At 45.5% G+C, this 19173-nt stretch overlaps 5 protein-coding genes; 3 read left to right on the top strand and 2 right to left on the bottom strand.

Moving 5' to 3' along the window:
- Positions 1-1530: 1530 nt before the first annotated feature.
- On the top strand, positions 1531-3791 carry FFUJ_14256 (related to RBTMx2 protein; the record flags this gene model as incomplete). XM_023571093.1 has 3 exons in its annotated part: positions 1531-1941; positions 1995-3494; positions 3552-3791. The coding sequence occupies 3 exons, from the start codon at positions 1531-1533 to the stop codon at positions 3789-3791; spliced, it is 2151 nt and encodes a 716-aa protein (XP_023438160.1).
- A 3406-nt stretch (positions 3792-7197) lies between these two features.
- Positions 7198-8540, top strand: FFUJ_14257 (uncharacterized protein; the record flags this gene model as incomplete). XM_023571092.1 has 2 exons in its annotated part: positions 7198-7435; positions 7495-8540. 2 exons carry the CDS (start codon positions 7198-7200, stop codon positions 8538-8540), a joined length of 1284 nt encoding a protein of 427 aa, XP_023438159.1.
- A 700-nt stretch (positions 8541-9240) lies between these two features.
- On the bottom strand, positions 9241-10538 carry FFUJ_14258 (uncharacterized protein; the record flags this gene model as incomplete). XM_023571091.1 has 3 exons in its annotated part: positions 9241-9764; positions 9809-10294; positions 10367-10538. The coding sequence occupies 3 exons, from the start codon at positions 10536-10538 to the stop codon at positions 9241-9243; spliced, it is 1182 nt and encodes a 393-aa protein (XP_023438158.1).
- A 1488-nt stretch (positions 10539-12026) lies between these two features.
- FFUJ_14259 (probable GTP cyclohydrolase I) lies at positions 12027-13014 on the bottom strand (the record flags this gene model as incomplete). XM_023571090.1 has 3 exons in its annotated part: positions 12027-12332; positions 12465-12709; positions 12801-13014. 3 exons carry the CDS (start codon positions 13012-13014, stop codon positions 12027-12029), a joined length of 765 nt encoding a protein of 254 aa, XP_023438157.1.
- A 1415-nt stretch (positions 13015-14429) lies between these two features.
- On the top strand, positions 14430-17936 carry FFUJ_14260 (related to adenine phosphoribosyltransferase; the record flags this gene model as incomplete). The annotated part of the gene is made up of 1 exon (XM_023571089.1): positions 14430-17936. One exon carries the CDS (start codon positions 14430-14432, stop codon positions 17934-17936), a length of 3507 nt encoding a protein of 1168 aa, XP_023438156.1.
- Positions 17937-19173: the final 1237 nt, after the last annotated feature.

The following is a 19173-nucleotide window of genomic DNA, read 5'->3' as shown; positions in this document are numbered from 1 at the left end:
ATCGCTAAGTCATCAAATTAGCTTGGGCAAGCAAAAGATCACCGCAATATGGCCAGCTGTCTAAAGAAATTGGCCTGTCACTACCTGAGATCATCGCCAAGAGTGCTCTAGTCTTTTGAGATTACCCGTTAGAGAACCCAAAGGTTGGCAACTAGAGTATAACCAAGTCTATGTTTAACATAATTGCTGTGTTCCTTTGTATCAAATGTTAAAAGTTCATGCTGGCCAGTTAATTACACCATTTGAAATGCGTATCTCGAGGCCTTAACCTATAATTAGATCCAAGATTCCCGCAGTGAACCCGATTCCAAAACAGTATATTGAATATTCGAACAGTCAAAGGCTCTTTGCTGATTGCTGATTGCTGGTGAATTAGGACAGAGCATTAACATATGCAGCACTGTTGGCACTTCCTTTAGCGAGGCCTTTGCTTCATTCGAGACCATTATAAAACCGCAAGCTCACATCTGAAAAGAGAAGCACCAAAAAGAAGCAGAGCATTCTCAAGATTGCTGAAGACATTGAAACGATAATTGAAGCTGTTATTGCAAGACAGTCTTACTTGGTCGGTACGAAGCTTCCTTCCAGGAATGACGACATTGCTCGAAGTTCTCTCTGCTGATTCAAGGTCTCAACCATGACGTTGCTCGTATTGCTATCGCGGCGCCTAGGTTTGATTATTCCAGCATGGGCCGTCCTTGCAGATGAGTTTGCTGCCGCTATCTATAGAAAGACAGCAAGCCCAGGTATACCTATGTAATCCATAATAAAGTCAAACTGCGTATTGTGATGTAGCACAGTCCCATGACGGGGAGCCAATGCCGTGAGCATAGATAAGGCATCATGTAACCTTTCCGCGGGGTTGTAAGCAAGGGCGATATTGTGACCGTTGAAACTTCATGGCAGTTCAGGCCGGACTACCAGGCGGTGAAACAGGGCGTCAAGCAGGGAATCTTGGTCCGTAGCTGTCGCTTTAATTTGCGCTGTAAAAATATAGGTACTCTGAAGAAAGATTGTGAGGTCTCACAGAAGGAAACAGATCGTAGTCCGGAGAGGTTGGGCTACAATGGCCACCAGATAATAAGAATGATAGGCCTCCCGCATAAGAGAGGAGGCAAGTAGCCTACTCAGGCTAATGCAGCTGCGACATGTTATCACCAGCAACTGTGACAATTACCCCACGGTGGTAAGTCCAATTGGTACTGACGCTATCTCTCTACTTGAGAAATAGCACTTAAGTGGCCGCCTCTTTTTGAAGCCTGTTGGCTTTTCGGTGGGTCTCTCTCGATGAGTAAATTTTGCGTTGTCCTGCTCCCAATTATTGGTTCCGTGGCATTGTATCCGTCATCGTTACTGCCGCTGTATGTTGGAGGCCCACCAAGCGCTCTGTGCTCTCGTAAGAGATCTCTAAATGATTGGGGCGATAAGCAGAGCCAAGTCAGACAGTGGGCAGGTTAAAGAGAGCGCCTGGCCAACAAAATGAAATGCCTTTGACTATCCTCAAAATCTTTGTTGTCGAGATCTTAGTCTATGTTTAACAACCCCATCATTCACTCAGCAGTTGTCATCTACAAGAAAATCACCATGAGTCAATCTATGCTAACCAGTCCAGACCGACTGCGTAAGATTGACCAGCTTCGCGGGAAAAACATTACTACTTACCTTGCCCTACCCCAATTGGTCGCTGTCGGGGACCAAAGCTCTGGGAAGTCATCTCTTTTAGAGAATCTAACTGGAATCCCATTTCCGCGTGGCCAAGAGCTTTGCACTCGTTATGCAACTCAGATCACTCACCGTCGCGATGTTGTATCTCGTATTACTATCAGTATTATTCCAGGACCAACTGCCCCAGTCCAGCAAAGACAGAAACTCGAGAGTTTTACTAAGGAGGTGCACTCGACTGAACAGCTCAACGCTGAGTTTCCAGACATTTTAAATGAGGTACAGATAACATCAACTATCTTGGAAATTTGATGCTGACTCTTAGGTAACAGGTGAATACACTTATGGAGATCAAAACGCCCAGAAACCTAGGTGGTATCAAGACGTTTACTGAAGACGTGTTGAAAATTGAGAGATGTGGACCAGATGAGGATTATCTGACAGTCATCGACGTTCCCGGAATCTTTCGTATCACCACTCAAGGAGTTACTACAGATAAAGACCGTCAGTTGATCGAAAGGATGGTCAAGAACTACATTCGCGATAGCCGCACAGTAATCTTGGCTGTTCTGCCATGCAACGTCGATATTGCCACTCAGGAAATTCTGGCATTTGCCGAAGAGGTCGACCCATTTGGCGAGCGTACACTGGGTATTCTCACAAAGCCCGATCTTCTCAAAGAACGAAGTGCAAAGGCCGTCGTCTGCGACCTGGTCCTGGGTAAACGGCGACCTCTCACCCTTGGTTACTATGTCGTTAGGAGCCGTGGCGGCGACGAGGAAGATTCTGACGGGGATGCCGACTCGCTGCACCGTGAAGACATGTTCAAAGATGAACCTTGGACCTCTCTGCCAGATCACAAGGCTGGGATCAAGGCTCTTCGAGTGTGCCTTCAAGAGCTTCTTGGACAGATCTCTGACAAGGCATTTCCTAACCTTCGATCCGAGACGCGTCGCAAGCTCACTGAGAAGCAGGAAGAGCTGGCGAGTCTTGGACCTCCACGCCAGACAGGACGACAACAGCAGCAGTTCCTAGTCAGCGTTGCGAGCAAGTTTCAGAACATTGTAAGAGCAGCGTTGGATGCAGACTACTCAACAAACCAAGCATTCGCGGATGATAACTTACGTCTCATCACGGAGGTAATCAACACCACGGATGAATTTTCTGTCGACTTCGAAGCTAGTGCGCACACTTACATGTTTCAAGCGATAAATCGGAAGAAAGCTCCCGCACTCGAAAGTCCTCCACCAATCCCTTCTGATTCCCAAGATGAGGATGAAGAAGATACTGATGAGGAGTCATCTACCCGCTGTGATCTTGACTTATATCCCGATCTAGAGGGTATCATTATAAGAAAAGGGTTTCCACATCGACCGTCGATAGGAATCATGCCTTGGATCACTCAAATGCATCGACGTTCTCGAGGTGTCGAACTAGGTACCTTTGGGCCACGAGTTCTGTCCAGTGCCCTTCAAGAACAGTCTATCTACTGGCAGAAGATGGCAACAGAGTACTTGAGTAAAATCATTTTGTCTGTCCACAAGTTCATACTTGGAGCCCTTGGGAAAGTCTGTCATGATGCTCGTATTCTCGATGGGCTCGTATCTGGCTTGATGGATGATCTCCTTGCTAGGTATAAGGATGGCATGAACCGAGCTATTCACTTGGTTGATATCGAGAGACAGAAAAAGCCCTATACGCTTAACCACTACTTCAATGAGAACTTACAGAAAGCACGGAACGATCGCATTAATAAAGCACTGAAGAAAAAGGCGTGGAATGATGAGAATACTGGGCAGCAAGTTGTTAAGCTTGATGATATTTCATCAGTGGTAAACAATCATAGCAATACCCAGCATACAGCAGAAGAGATACACGATATTCTCCAGGCCTACTATAAAGTGGCACGCAAGCGCTTCGTCGATAACGTCTACCACCAGGCCGTTGATCACTGCTTGCTTTCGGGCCCATCAAGTCCCTTGGTTCTATTTTGTGAAAAGTGGGTGCTGGACCTGAGTGATGAGAAGCTACAATTGATCGCGTGTGAGTCACGCGCGACTCAAGAAAGGCGTCAAATCTTGCAGACCGCGCTGCAGGACTTGGCAGAAGCTATAGAGATTTTAGGATAATAACAGCAAAGTATCTTTTAAAATGGAAAAAGTTACATAGTATAAGTTTATGTTTTCATCTTCGTAGTGAATAAAACGGGAATACTTTATATTACATAGTATTCTAAATTTCAAAGAGCAAATGCGGGCACGCTACTCCTACTTCTAAGACCCAGACAGTCTGTTTATATCACTGATTCCTGATCATGCCTGATTACAATCAGTCCCCACGAACTTGCACTCTGAAAACTATTGATTCGTCAATAAACGGCTTTTCTTGGAGCGGGCCGCTCCAAACGCAGAGAATTAGGCGAAGAGTTATAGAACAGTATAGACTAGCTGCTTATCTAGACACTTGACGCTCTGTCCTGTTATAATTGACAGGTGCGAAGTGGCACATCCCATTAATCAAACTTGTTACTTCTCTGAGTCCTACTTATCTGATTACCTCGCCTTATTTGGCATTCGATCAAGACGGTTTGATGATCTTCGTGGGATCAAGCAATATAGCTCATGCACGACTGCAGCGGTAGCAGGGGCTAATATATTATCCATAGAGGTTCAAAATATACAGCCCATTCCATTTTAAACTATGTTCAAGGCAACGGCGTAACCAAAACTGTATTTTGACGACTCATAATATGACTACCCTTATCTCAAGCTGCATACATAATGGCCTTATCGTCAGCTATATGGTGAACTATATGATCAGTTACCCACCAGCAGCCCCCTGTGCACGGACTACCATGTGTCGAAGTCTGCCTTGTTCACTTCGGCGGAAGAACTGTTGTGTCTGCAGCAGGTGAAGTTGGACTCTGGCACGGACCCCAACGAACCTGATAACGACCCTTGCAATTCCCTAAATTAATCCCGCATGTCATACTACCTTGCCCTGCCCAGCGTTTAACCAAGGAAAAAGAGAATTGACGGCTTCCAAGGTTCAGATTGCGCATTTCAGATGACTGTACGTTTGAGGCTAGGGTAGTTGCGGCCGTTTTACTTTGTCACTGGCACTAGTGAGAAGATAAAGACTTAATGTCAGAACCAGTCTAGTTTTATATGCCTGGGTTTCCTTTTCTCTCTGGACAAAGTGAAGCATTAGCGTGCCATTGAGTACAGTCTGGGCGCACGCAGGGCTGATATTGGTCGTGTTACTTCCTGCATCAAATCCGATAGGCAGTCTTCCTTGTCTTCGTGAACCTTGCGGGTTTTGATACTGAAGTAAATACATTGTGAATTGTTAAATAAGATTTAATAAGAGATTTAAGTCCTGACCAGACCGGTCGGGGCTAAAACGTAATTTCTCTGATTCTATAAAGGCATATACAGCGTTTTACTGCAGGGAGAGGCATAATAGAAGTGGTAAAAGGTATAAGGTCAAGACGCATAAACGTGTCTACGCCTTAAGTCATTACAGCTAATTCGGAGCTAAGGTCATGCCCCTTTGATAATTACCATATTATAGTATGTTAGCAATGAAATATTATTTAAACTGCCTTTATCAGCTATTATCAGCTATCTCTATCTCTGGGGTTTTTACTAACATTATCGAGCATATCCATGTTGAATAAAGCTTTCTAAAGCCATCCTTCCTTGTTATATATATCCACGACTTCCTTACAAATATCTTTAACTAGCTCTGTCCTAGGATTTAATCCGTATTTGGAATTTCTCATAAGGCCAGAGGCAGTATGCCTAGCCACGACTGACAGCGATAATTGTGCGGCCACCGGATCGTACGACTTCCTATGGCTCCCTTCAGCAAACTACTGTATCTGACTACAGTCCCTTGCCTCAGCCCACGAGTTTTAGGAAGCCGTTATATAACACACAGCCTAGACACTTAAAAGGGACAGGCAAAGAAGGACTGAGGTAAGGCAGAGTAAGACAACTGAATTTAATCTGGGATACTAGTCATTCTCCAAGCTTAATTTCTTTTCATTCTTTCCAGCCAAGCTGATCAGATGATGGTATGGAACTCTGAAGATTCACCTCATCTTCTATGGAACGAATTGCCTGTCGATGATAAATCCTTCCAAGAATCAACTACAAGAAACACAAACTAATTATGACCCGAAAATTTATCTACTTCCCTCTTGTTTCTTTTTTGGCCTTGGTGAAATTCGTCCATATGACGTTTCAAATTATCCTGTCTTGTGTATACCTTGTTGCATTCAAGGCATCGTCCGCCTATAGGAGGGTAATTGGTTTTCTTAGCCCACGGCCTATGGTTGCTCCACACATGGCGCTTGATCTGCTTTTCTTCACTAGCGTCTCCCCAAGAACAGTCACTCTTGGGGCATGTCCTGTGTTGTGCCATATGCCGGCTGAAAACAAAGAATAATATTGATCAGCATACATCCAATAATACCAAGAAAGAACCCCATTCAAGATGATGGTAAAGAATGGCCACGTACTCGTGTTCTTCTTTGTTGGCAGCTTTATGTTTGCAACCTTTCCAATTACAAGCGAGGCGCGGTTTTCTTTGTTCCAGGTCTGTTGACTTGTTGGAGGAATCATTTGTGTCGATTGAAGAGGGGCTCGCCGGCCCAGGCTGGTCTGCGGAAATATTGGATTGCGAGACTGTTGCATCGCCAGCAGGTTCAAACACCATTTGCATCGCATCTTCAGCAGCGACTGTGGGTCGCTGTTTGTTCGATTGCAAATCACCAATTGCTCATGCGTCATGGGATGGTGCAAGCAGCTGAAACAGCAGATGCTCTGGCGTCGTGGCCTGCATCAACAGACTTGGATCAATCGCGCCGTAGTCCTGATCAGAGGTTGCATTTGCGTAGTCAGGTAGAGCGTTTGCATGATGCGCCACAGAGTCTAGATACTGTGGTTCTTTGTATTGCCCTTGATCCTGTGCTGGTGCATTATCTCCGCTCAAGGGTGGATTTTGGGCACCATGGCGAAATGGATGATTAGAATGGAAAGACATATCTTTCGCAAGTTTTGACTTGGAAATGGAAAGTCTCCACGGACCAGGAGTATCTGTTCTCGATACAGCGATAATCAAAAGTCTTTCATTTGCAACAGTTAACGTTGAAGAACGGCCCATCAGGATAGATGTTGATGTGAGCAGGGAACCTTATCAACAGAAGTCCTAACGGTACAAAGGTACATGCTGGAGGCCGGGCATGTAGACCCCTGCCGCATCTATGATGACATCAGTGGCTTCCAGTCTCTCTCAGTAATGCCCCATAATTGTCCTCGGCCTCCAACATGATTATTGTACCTAGCGTATGGGGTACCCATTTGCAAGCTCATCGTTCTACAAGACCAAGATTTACTGTCTATTGATATGAATATAACGTCACAAAACGGTGCCATAACCGGCGAGACCCATAAGCGCTTTGTGAAAGTAGCAACCCTGCTGTCTCTGATTGATCCGGTCCGAGGTGAACCGACAGTACATAGCCTCGATATGCACCCCCATGAAAATGCACGAAAGATAGAAAGTCTTCAAAAGAAATTCCTGGACTCATTTGCTCTAATCAGCTCAACTTCTGCTAAAAGCGGCGAGACAGCTTCAGCTGTGTGTATGGAACAAGGGCATCCTACAGGAACTGTCTTGCGACTTGCTCGCAACCTTGGTGTGCCTCAACAACTACTTCAACGTCTAAATGATGTATTGGATGACCTTGCTGCTGCTTCTTCAACAGGTATGAAACGAAGCTCGCCATAAAAACATCTACATGATTGTTAACTAGCAATGGCACAGGACTGCCGATTCAGCAAAAAGAACATCAGCTCCTACTCAAGATTGTTGATCTTACACGTTTGAGAATTGAAAGTATCTTGCAAAGACTCCCAGATCCAAAAACTCAACGGTGCACTAAGGGAGTGGTCGACAACCTGAGAAAAGATGCTGTCCTCTCCGACGACCCCGAAAAGGCCGGCTTCGCGACCTGGATGGAACGTCTTCCGGTTCTGATGTCTCTTGAACCCAACGCTGAATCTGCTGTGTTGGTTCCTCACATCAAGTGGGCATCACGGGCGAAATGGGTCTACTCTGAGCATCTTGAGGCATTATTTTGCCAAGGTGAAGAAGAATTACCAGACTGGGTCTTTCAGATATACAAGCTTGGTCGATATTTTGCAGCAGCAAAAGCGATGATCAAATTAGCGATCAAACAGCCGTTCCTTTTCACGTCAATTCACATCGAAGTGATTGATGCCCCAGATCAAGAACGATTTACCCTGGGGAACGATTTGGCAGCATTGAAGACAGTCATTCAGAAGCTCACTAATGTAGACCATGATAAGCTCATGTCCCAATTAGGCCAAATCTGGCTCACAGGGGACCCTGAGCTACGGTTCCGTCAGGCTTGCCGTTTGACATTAACAGTTCATGCAGAGATGCAGATACTCAGTTTTTATGACCACCATCCTGAACTAACGCCACGACTTGCTTTCATGGGAACGAGTAAGAAGACTTGTTTCTTGTGTCATCGATTTATGTCCCGCCATCCGCTGCAAATGAGCGCCTCAGCAAGTCACCAAAAGCTGTATCCATCGTGGATGCCTGCTCCGTGCTTCATATCTGATGTGCGCAAACGCAACAAAACGTTGCTTTGGGAGCTCAGCAGACATCTGGAGGATACTACTGCTCGCGATCTTGAAACAAGGTTAGGGATTCGTCGTCGGAAGAATCTGGATTCAACAGCAGGTCCATCGCTTACAACATCTGGAAGTATTGCTTCAGACTGGTGGACTAGTGGATTGGCAAATCCTAACAATATACTCGACCTGAGTCCTTCTGTTTAATGCGCATCCGCTCAGGTGTCGGCCTCACTGATCGGTTTGGTTAGAAGCTAAGGCCTTAGTACAAAAAGAGTTTTCGTCGCTTGGGATATTTCTTGTTTTCAGCTTAGCTATCAGCGCATTAAAACCTCAGCTGAAGCTGTAACTGATTTAGCATAAGCCGTTTCATTTCTTCTGAGTTATTGACCTTAAGTCAATCTGCTATATAAAAGACAATTAGAGATAAAATTTGGAAGAAATCTACTAAAGAGATATAGAAAATATTTCACTACTGAAGAAATTAGAGATATAAGCTTTATAAAACTAGATCTTTTATATAAACACCAAACTGGCTCCTATAGATGTGTACTGGAGAATTAATATAACAGGCTGTCTTATTGTATATCCTAGATAGTTTATAAAGTTAGGTATTTCTTAAATTATAAAGTAATTTAATAGTTCTAGTAGTAATTAAGTATGAATATAGTTTACTAATTATTTATAGGGTATCTTATATAGTGATTTAAAATAATTATTTAATAAAGTGTAATAATTACTCTCTTTTAAAATAATTTATACTGGACATTATGTATATTTATCCTTTATATTAAAAATTATTATAAGGCTTTAATTACTATAAATTATTATATTTATCTATCTTTTTTACCAGTTTTAGCCTTAATTTAAAGCAAGTAACTATCTTAAATCCATATCCTAAGCCTACTCAGAAGCCATCTATATCTAGGGTAAACACTTTAGCTTCTAAGAGATTAATTACAGGCTCTAGGTGAGCCTGTAAACGACAGCAGTGAAACGTAAGTTCTTTGGGACTTTTGTTTGGTTGTTCGTCATCTTCTGACTCAAACAGGCTCCTGTCCTTCTTTTTCCGGCGTGATGATAAAAAGATGTCTTTCTGCAACGCCCAAACATCCTCTTTAGACTCCTTAAAGGAAGAATTAAGTTGATCAGATGGACAAAGATAATTATCCTCTGATGGGAGATAGAGAGAAGGCGAGTCAAAGTGTCGCACCGTCCCAAGTGCTGAGGACAGACTCTGGTTGTGGAAAGGCCTTTCTGGACGAGGTGAGTGCAAATTCGTCTTCTTCATTTGCTGAGTCAATGCTCCAATCATCATGAGCCTGCATGCAAGGACACGACAATACCGGCCCGAGCATAAGTTGTCTAACAGATCGTTCAACTGTGCGATGAGATCTTCGACAAGATCTTGTCTCTTTTGCTCAATTTTATCTGCTCCGGTAAGTATCGTACTTGCGAGATGATGATGAACATACCGACAATATCTGGACGCATAGGCAGTCCTAATATATCTATAGGCCCCTTACTGTGCATAATTGCCACTCTCGTCGCTTGCTTGAACTTCTCATCCAGGCCGAACACCGATGCAATGAAAATCCATTGTACCAGCTCGTCACACATTCGACTCGGAACTGATTCAGATAACCGATGAATCCATGCCTTGACAAAGAATGATAGAGCGTCATGGTATTGAAGGTCGTCCACAACTTCAGCTATTGAGACTATCCTGTGAAGCGTGACGTCGTCTGGCAAATCTTGAGCTTGCGCGTGGATCACCTTCATGACCATCCTAAGAGCTTCAGGATCAAATAAGGGCCCAATTTTCCAGTGGTAAAGGCCATCAACTTCCGATTTCTGAGTCTCACGATAGCCTCTTTGGAACATCGCTTTGGCACGGCGAGATGCCACTGTAAGGTGTTTCTTGGACACTTTCAACCTGAGTTCGGATACCGATTCGTCTCCTAGATTAGTAGGAAAATAAGTCAGTCCCTATATGAATATGAAAAAACTCTCCAGACGGTGTTCTCTCAGACCTTCATGACAGTGGGTAGTCCCATCGGTGCTGGAGAAGGTGGAATGTCCATCTTTATGGTCTGGCTCTTCGGCAGCCACTGGCTCATCCACGCTATGGGTAAGCACAGGCAAATAGGAGATCGTAATCAAGGTATCTCCATCAGGGTCAATACTTTCGTGAAATTCGGTCATATTTGAGCGTCTTACAATGTCGTAGGTAAAAGGTGGCACTTGCGACAATCCAAAAATCAAGCTGTAAGCATTTCACGAGTCAAGAGGCTCAGTGTGTGTCACGCAGTCAGGTTAGTCTATAAATAGTACTTGAACTTTTGGAGGCATGCCACACCGTTCCATCACTTAAAGCATAGCTCGAATGACGTGGAACCTTTTATGTGATGATTAATTCTTTGCAATGGCAATTGCAATGCAGCATGACCAACATGATTCGACGCTCTACCTATCACAACTGCGGTTGGCGGTTCAGGCTCCACCTGCGGCTGGCCTCATTTTCGTAGGACTACACCACAAGGCGGCTATTGATTACAGTCAGTTCTTGCAATTTCAGCATGTCTCATTGTCACATAAGGCTCAACCAACACATAGTGGGTCTTTTGAGTCATACCTAGAAGAAATGCAAATTCGGCCACTTGCCATCGATATGAACGCCTTTGAAAGCGAGCCAACATGTCTTCCCCTCATTTTTCTTATGTCGCTTATGCGTTCTGCATGCAGTTTTTACATTTCCCAAGATGGTAGGCCTCCTGTACCAATGATAAGGAAATTTACATCGAACAACCAGGGTAGATGTAGGTTGGGTTTCATTCTTCAAACATTGAACCAAGGCAAAAAAAATAAAAAAGCACTATTAAAGTAATATCTTGCACTACTCTCAGGAGTCAATAGCCCATGTACAGCACTGAATTAGACTTGGTGCGAAGGGATGTTGGATTGTTTCTATCCAAGCTTTTGCGTGATTGACTTGATACGAAAGATAAAGACAACCTCAGTAGGTGCCTCTTCGTCCAGGTCTTCTCCCTGCTCCCTGCTCTCAGTGCTACATCTATTTTCTTCTCGTCTCTATACATACCCTGCTCCCTTTGCTACTTTTTCTTCTTATAGAAGCCAGGGTTTCTTGCTTCAATTATAGATAATTAATGATAATTTATTAATATAAAAGTAGAAGTTATAAGTGAAGTGCTATAAATAGTTCTACTATATATTAGAAAAAGTTTTGTAAATTTTAATTACCTAAGATATTGAAGTTAACTATAGCCTTTGCAAAATAAGCTACACATTTCCCTAAGTCCCTGCTTTAATGCCTGCCATTCTTATGCAACTTCTGCTTTATCGCAAGAAATATACTGAATTAAAACCTATTCGTACTCCTACTTCTTGTTTCTGGCATTGTGCAAGGGAGCTCATTAAGAACATATTATATATAACCGGGTTTTTCTTATCAAAGTAAAGATAATTCTATCTTGATTTTTAAACTCTAAATATTGGGCTTCCAGCCTACTAACGCCTGTAGACCAGCAATAGCGAGCACTCCTTCCACCATTACCAGTAGTAGTTAGTACAGTAGAGTATCTAAAAATCTCTTTCTTTGTGGTTTTGCAACTGGCATATCAACCCTAGCATCCTATCCCGTCGTGATAAATCCGTAGTCCCAAATCTTTCATCTTATCTGTCCACTCCGACATAATGCATGAACTCATTTCGTGTCTTCCTCTTCTGCTCGAAACATCCCAGCATGCAGCTTGTCAGAGTTGTGGCGCTGGTCTTCTCAACGCCACGCATCACCATGCACAAGTGGCTAGACTCCATGATGACGGCAACACCTTGAGGCTTGAGGATGGCCATAATGGCATGAGCGACCTCCTTCGTCAGGCGCTCCTGTATCTGTAGGCGACGAGAGAATACCTCGGCAACTCGAGGAAGCTTTGAGAGGCCAATAACGGTTTTGGAGGGGATGTAACCGATGTGCATCTAGAAGAAAGAATTAGCCGGCATATCCTAGAGTCCAGTGTATAGGGCATGTTAAGGGAAAGGAGAGCTTTCCTTTCCTGTAAATGGCACAAGATGGTGTTCACCAAGGCTACATATGTCGATATCTCTCACAATGACCATCTCCTTATGGCGTTCATGGAATAGCGCGTTATTCACAACATCTTCCACATTGGCATGGTAACCTTTGGTGAAGAACAGCAATGCCTTGGCATAACGCGAAGGTGTATTCAGAAGGCCGTCACGGCCGGGATCTTCGCCGATGCACTCTAACAGAGTTCGCACAGCACCTTGCATCTTTTCTAGGCGTAAGGAAGCCTGTTCTTGACTATCTCCTTGACGGATTATGTTTTTGGTCGCTGCGAAGTTCAACTATTAGTGGCAATACAAAGAAACTTGTACCTATAGATGCAAGACGGCTCAGTAAAAAGTGAGACTATAGTAACTTACAAGGATCTCCAGAACCGGTCACTGGGCCGAGCGACTTCTTGTATTGATCCAGGACACTCGAAACCTTGCTGTCAGCTGTGGCCCCAAGACTGTTGAGCTTTTGTTTTTTCCGTCTTTTGCGCCCATCTCGCGTTAAATTATCGCTGATTGGGGAAGTAGCATCGTTGGGGGCCCGTTTCTTCGAAAGGACGCTGCCCTTTTTGGAGCTAACCATGTGAACTGTTATAGACCGAGTGGGAACAGAGGTGTTAGGTAAGGTATATCATGGAAGTAATTCTGTCGCAATTTGACGTGAAAGTCCGCGACCTAGAAAGGCTTGGAAAACAAACAAATGAAACTGACCCTGCGGAAAGATTGCTTCTTAAGTAAGTAAACTGGCGGATAAAGGAACCGGGGGGTAGATGTACCATTATGGCTTATCTTCTCACCTGCTGTTAATCAAACAGAGCGCATTCGCAACCATACATGTCTCTCCTTTCGCCCTATCAGCTTTGAAGCTGGCTGATACATGTACCATTATCTATGAATTAAAGGCGAACTACAGTCTTCCAAGCCCATACACCTGGGGGGACTTGGCTGACGAAACCCTTCTCCGAAATGGTCACTCTGTTGTACTTCTGCCGGAGGCCGGCTGCTAATATATTGTGTGCAACACCACAAACCTCCTATGGAGCATGAGCACTGTCTAACTCGGACTGAATTGCTCCATGCTTACGGGTGATATGTATAGCTCGTGTCATGAATGTGGTGCTTTCGCCCGCATGGATACGATGAAATGCAGTATGTTGACACTCAAGAGCTGATGTTCTTTGTGCCACTAGGTGTAGGCTACAATCTTGGCAGCTTTCAGTATAATATATTCACTCGATCCGTAAAAGGTCAACTGTAGTTCTCACATTCTCTTAGGATTTGACGGCAGTCAATGGTCCCTTCTCCATTAAGTGCTTTGTCTCCGTTCCCTGCAGAAATGAATTTCAATTTCCTATTGCGTAAAACCTATCGATATGGTGCATGATACACGGAAATTTGTGTTGCACTTTTGTCTTGTAGACAGGATCTAAACCCCATGTACTTTGATACGGCCCCTCTTGAACAGCCTAAGAGAATCACTGCCACGTATTGTTAGAACATCCGGCCTCCTGCATGGTAAGCCATGCGGGAGGCCGGCCGACACAGGTTTTTTCGCGGAAGGGATCACACAAACTCTTCAACATACCACACGGTAAACGTGTTCTTCGTTGATAGGGAGAGTTGAAACCTTTTCGAATAATGAGGGGGCTGACGTGGCCACACATCAACGTTGCCAAGATAACATAACGCCAACGCGGACATCAAAGTTCTACCCACCATCCAACAAGGACTTGCTCATCTCATTAACTCCCGAAGTAAAATTTTCCCTGATAACAGAAAGCATAAGAATAAGAATCAAAATCAAGTAAATGATCGGTTAGTCAAAAATCGAGATTCTCTTCGATAAACCAAAGATTCTGACGTTTCTATTACACCCAGTATCGAGGCAGATAAGAAGCGGCAACAGCTCCGTAGCTACACAATTCAGCTAAACCTAATCGTCACCCATACACAATCATACTCCATTATCTCTACCGGCAACAAAGCGTGTAAGCTGATATGGCCACTCTCGACACCCTGAAGCAAGCCCTTAGGCAGACAGCGAGGGCGACAGCACCGCACGCAACGCAGCCGTTGTCCCACGTGGAGTACAGCGCCGGTTTCGACGTCCTTTTTCAAGGCTCGGAATCAACGACATACCAGAAATTTATTGTCCCTCAACTCTCTTCGCTCCTACGTCGTTTACTGAAGTCGCGGGGTTATATCTCGCTGCTAGAAATCGGACCCGGACCAAAGAGCATTGTTGGATACTTGCCTTATCATATCAGGCGCAAAGTCAGGAGATATGTTGCATTCGAGCCTAATGACTTGTTTGCCATAAGACTAGATGATTGGCTTCACCACATCTCAGGAACAGAGACTCCTCTGCCGTGCCTGGAACGCCGGCCCGATATTCATCAGATGCCGTTCACGCCAGAAAATGACAACAAAAACACAAGAAGCAGTACAGGGATTGGGGCAAGTGAAGGTGAGAAGTTTGATGTCGTCATATTCTGCCATAGCATGTACGGCATGAAACCTAAACGCAAATTTATCGAACGGGCATTGAAATCACTTGACGATCATTCAGAACCGGGAATAGTGGCGGTGTTCCATCGTGATGGCGACTTGAACCTTGACGGCTTGGTGTGTCATAGCACGGCGTCTTTCCCTACCGGTGTCGTTCGGGTAGCAACCGATGATGAGAAAATGGACCGATTTACTTCTTTGATCGCGGGCTTCACCTTCGCAGAGGCGAAAATGGATGAAGCTATTCGGGGCGAATGGCGTAAGCTATGCCACGCACTTGGTCGTTGTGAAAAGGCACACCCCGACCATCTCTTGTTCAGTTCGCCCAACGTCATGGCCACTTTTACTAAACAAGCAATTACATTGCCGGACTTGATGGCACAGATGCCATTGGTGGATAAAGGCAGGAGAATTAAAAACCAGGAAGCCCGCCTCCACCGTCCCGCATCGATTGTTAGACCGAAACAGATTCAGCACATTCAGCAATGTGTGAACTGGGCCCTTGAACAAAACGTTGGTCTTACTGTCATAGGCGGAAGTCATAGCGGCCAGTGTCTTTGGCCTAACGTTGTCGCCATTGACATGGGTGCTTTTGATCAAGTACACACGGTCACAACTGTGACGGAGGGAGAAGGACCCAATCTTGATTCTACACCCCTGGTTATCGCGGAGGCTGGCTGCAATACTGGAGACATCATCCGCAAAACTATGGCAGTAGGCTTGACAGTACCTATGGGAGCCCGCCCAAGTGTAGGGTCAGGACTCTGGCTGCAGGGCGGCGTTGGACATTTGACCAGGTTGCACGGGCTTGCGTGTGACGCCATCGTGGGTGCAGTAATGGTTAGCGTGGCCTCTGGTCAAGTACTATACGTCGGTCGCGTACCAAGCAAACATCGACCGGCCGGTGCCATGAAGTCAGAAGATGAGAGCGATATATTATGGGCTTTGAAAGGCGCAGGGACCAACTTTGGCATCATTGTCAGCGTTGTATTTGAAGCTCATGCGGCCCGAATATATTGCGTCCGGAACTGGAGCATCCCCCTAAAAGACCATCATGAAGCGCGGCTCAAGCTTCACGAATTTGATCAGTGTACCAAAACTTTTGCTCGGCACTGTTCCGCGGATGCGTATTTGTATTCAAATAACGCGCAGATACATCTTGGCGTGACGCTGATCGAATCTGCTACGACTAAAGTTGCTTCCCAGTCGCATACGCTCATAGACTCAGCATTGGGGCCGGAAGGTAGTCTCGAGACGGTTGATGGCGTCGGCCTATTCGAAACCGAAATGTACGTATCCGGTATGCACGGTGGACATGGTGGTGGCAAGACGTCCTCATTCAAGCGGTGTTTATTTTTGAAACAAATCGGGGCTGTGGGAATCTCCGACGTCTTATTAGCGGCCATAGAGACTCGTCCGTCTCCGCTCTGTTACATTCATCTGCTTCAAGGAGGTGGGGCGCTCAGCGATGTGGCCGATGATGCTACTGCTTTTGGCTGTCGAGACTGGGATTTTGCCTGTGTGATAACTGCTGTCTGGCCTCGTGACCAGGGCGGAACTGAAGTTGCTCTAGATGCCGTGAAATGGGTGTATGATGTGGCTAGAGACTTATTGCCTTTGAGCAGCGGAGCTTATGGTGCGGACCTTGGGCCGGATCCCAGAGATACGCCGCTGGCAGCCATGGCTTTCGGACCAAACGGACCGCGCCTGGCCTGGCTCAAGGAGACCCTAGACCCACGCAAGGTGTTGGCTTACGCCTGTCCGCTCCCAACACCGCCAACAAAACAGAAGCTAATTATTCTTGTTACGGGAGAAAGCGGGGCTGGTAAAGATCACTGCGCTGATATTTGGGTCTCCATGTTTACTAGATGTGCCCACAAACACTGCAAGGCACGCAAGGCCAGCATCAGCGACACCACCAAGCGAGAATACGCAGCAGCTACCGGCGCAGACTTCGGTGCTCTGTTGCTGGATCGCGCTTACAAGGAACAACACAGACCAGAATTGACGGCATTCTTCAAGGAACAGATGCGCCAACAACCTCGGCTTCCCGAGAAGCACTTCCTGAATGTGGTGTCCGGCGCCGCAGATACGGATGTACTGGTAATCACCGGGATGAGAGATGAGGCACCGACTGCAACCCTGTCGCATTTGGTTCCAAACTGCAGATTGCTTGACATTCACGTCACAGCTAGTGAAAAGACTCGACAAGCTCGCCGGAAGTGCCAAGTCAAGGAGAATAATCTACATGATCACGATTATAAGAATGGCCATCGTGGCAGCAATGGTAGTGATTGTAAGTCGAACTCAACAACATTGAACTACCTTCACAGTCTTGTCTTCGACAATGAAGCAACGGGAGACGGCGTGGCCGGGAGGTTTGCGGATAAGTACCTACTTCCCCTCCTCCACAAGGACCTGGAGCGACTAGCTACTATGGTGGTCCCTGTGCCCGACTTCCCACGCCCAGGCATCGATTTCCGACATGTGCTCAACATCGCCCAACGGCAGGGCGGGTTGGCTTTGTGCACTTCTCTGCTACAAACCCAGTTCAAAGGTGATTGGGGTGAAGTTGGAGCGGTGGCTTGTTGCGAAGCGGGAGGCTTCGTGTATGCATCCGCGTTGGCCCAGCAAGTCAACGTCCCCATGGCACTAATCCGCGAAGCCGGGAAGCTTCCCCCGCCCACCTTCTCTGTCAATAAGCCATCATCACATATCTCCGGCTCAGAATTTAATCATCTAGGAGGGAAGAAAATCGAGATGAGTCAAGATTTGATTCCTAGGGGCGCATCAGTGGTTGTAATAGACGACGTACTTGCCACTGGAAAGACGCTTTATGCAGTGCTTCAACTTTTGGCTGAAGCAGGTATTGGTAATGAGAATATCAGCATCATGGTAGTAGCTGAATTTCCAGTTCACCACGGCCGGGAACTATTGTATTATCATGGCTTTGGTGATATCAGTCTTCAAAGCCTTTTGGTTTTTGATGGGGTCTAGGTGGGAAAAGAAACACGGGATCTCGAGAGTGAGGGTTAGGGTTAAATTGAAGCTTCATTTATCGACTGCCTCTGCGATCAAGAAGGATCATAGTAAAAGAGATCTTCAAGTCCTATATTGGAAGTAGGCTACACTCGACCAGCCTTTCGGTACCACTAAATCGTAAAGATCATTAGCAAGAAACTTCAAATTGAAATCACAGAAAGAGAGTGAGTAACATATCAAAGCTAAAGTAGGCGGTCCCAAGCGTGAGTGTCGTGCACGCACATCGTCGATCGAACTGGGACATATCAGTCGCTGGGGAATGGATTATATGGAAACAGGTCGGACATAAACAGGGGTACACGGCAAATAGGAATAGAAGAGCAGGAAACCGATATGTTCTGAGATAAACAAGAGGTTCCACATTATTGATGTGATTTCAATTCTGCTATAGAACCTCTGCTACCAAGAAATCGTGACCGGTTCAACGATCACAATCATATATGTGCCAGAACGCGGGTATTATGAGTCTGGTAATCTTTACTTGTATCTGTGGCCAATGTTCTCTGTCACCCACTGAGCGCAAAATGAGTGACCGAAGCTTGATCGAGATCCAGGCACTTGATCACTCCATCGCTGATGGATCGGTGGTATTTCAGGCGCCGCCCAAGATTCTACAGCGCGTACAGAGGCTATTACCTGCTTGCGTATGAGGAGATCAATGATGCGACCGTCTCTCGGGCTTATTGCGATGCTTTCTGGATCGCCATAACACACAGAGATTAGGCGAGCGCCAAGATAGTCGCAGAGCGAGAATTATTATCCTTAATGCTTATCAATTTACATGACAGCCGGGAGGCGAGGAAGCTACAAAAGCTCTTAATGACTTATCCCGGTACGTATCCCATAGCTTGACCACAAAGAGTAGGTATCCACAGTAGAGTAAATCACAGCAGACATGAAAGACGGTGACTTTAAAGACTGGCTTTGGACCGAAAATAAGTATGTCAATCGGCAATATGTTCACTTTTGGGATGAGGCAGCATTTCCGGTTTTGAGCACTTACCTGACGAAGGCAACGTCGATCTTGATATCTTCCAAACTGCGGGTGGATTTTCCTATCGTCCTTGGAGATATTCGGCTTTCTTGGGCGAGATAATAACTGCGGAGATTTTGCTTGGTATAACACTGTTCGTCAAAGATTGAGCATTTCCATTGCTTTCCAGGCTAGCCAAGTTTGGAGAGGTAATTCCTG

The sequence above is a fragment of the Fusarium fujikuroi genome, chromosome FFUJ_chr12, assembly GCF_900079805.1.
Source record: "Fusarium fujikuroi IMI 58289 draft genome, chromosome FFUJ_chr12".
Lineage (NCBI taxonomy): Eukaryota > Fungi > Ascomycota > Sordariomycetes > Hypocreales > Nectriaceae > Fusarium > Fusarium fujikuroi.
This window is presented reverse-complemented; position numbering and strand designations above follow the sequence as displayed.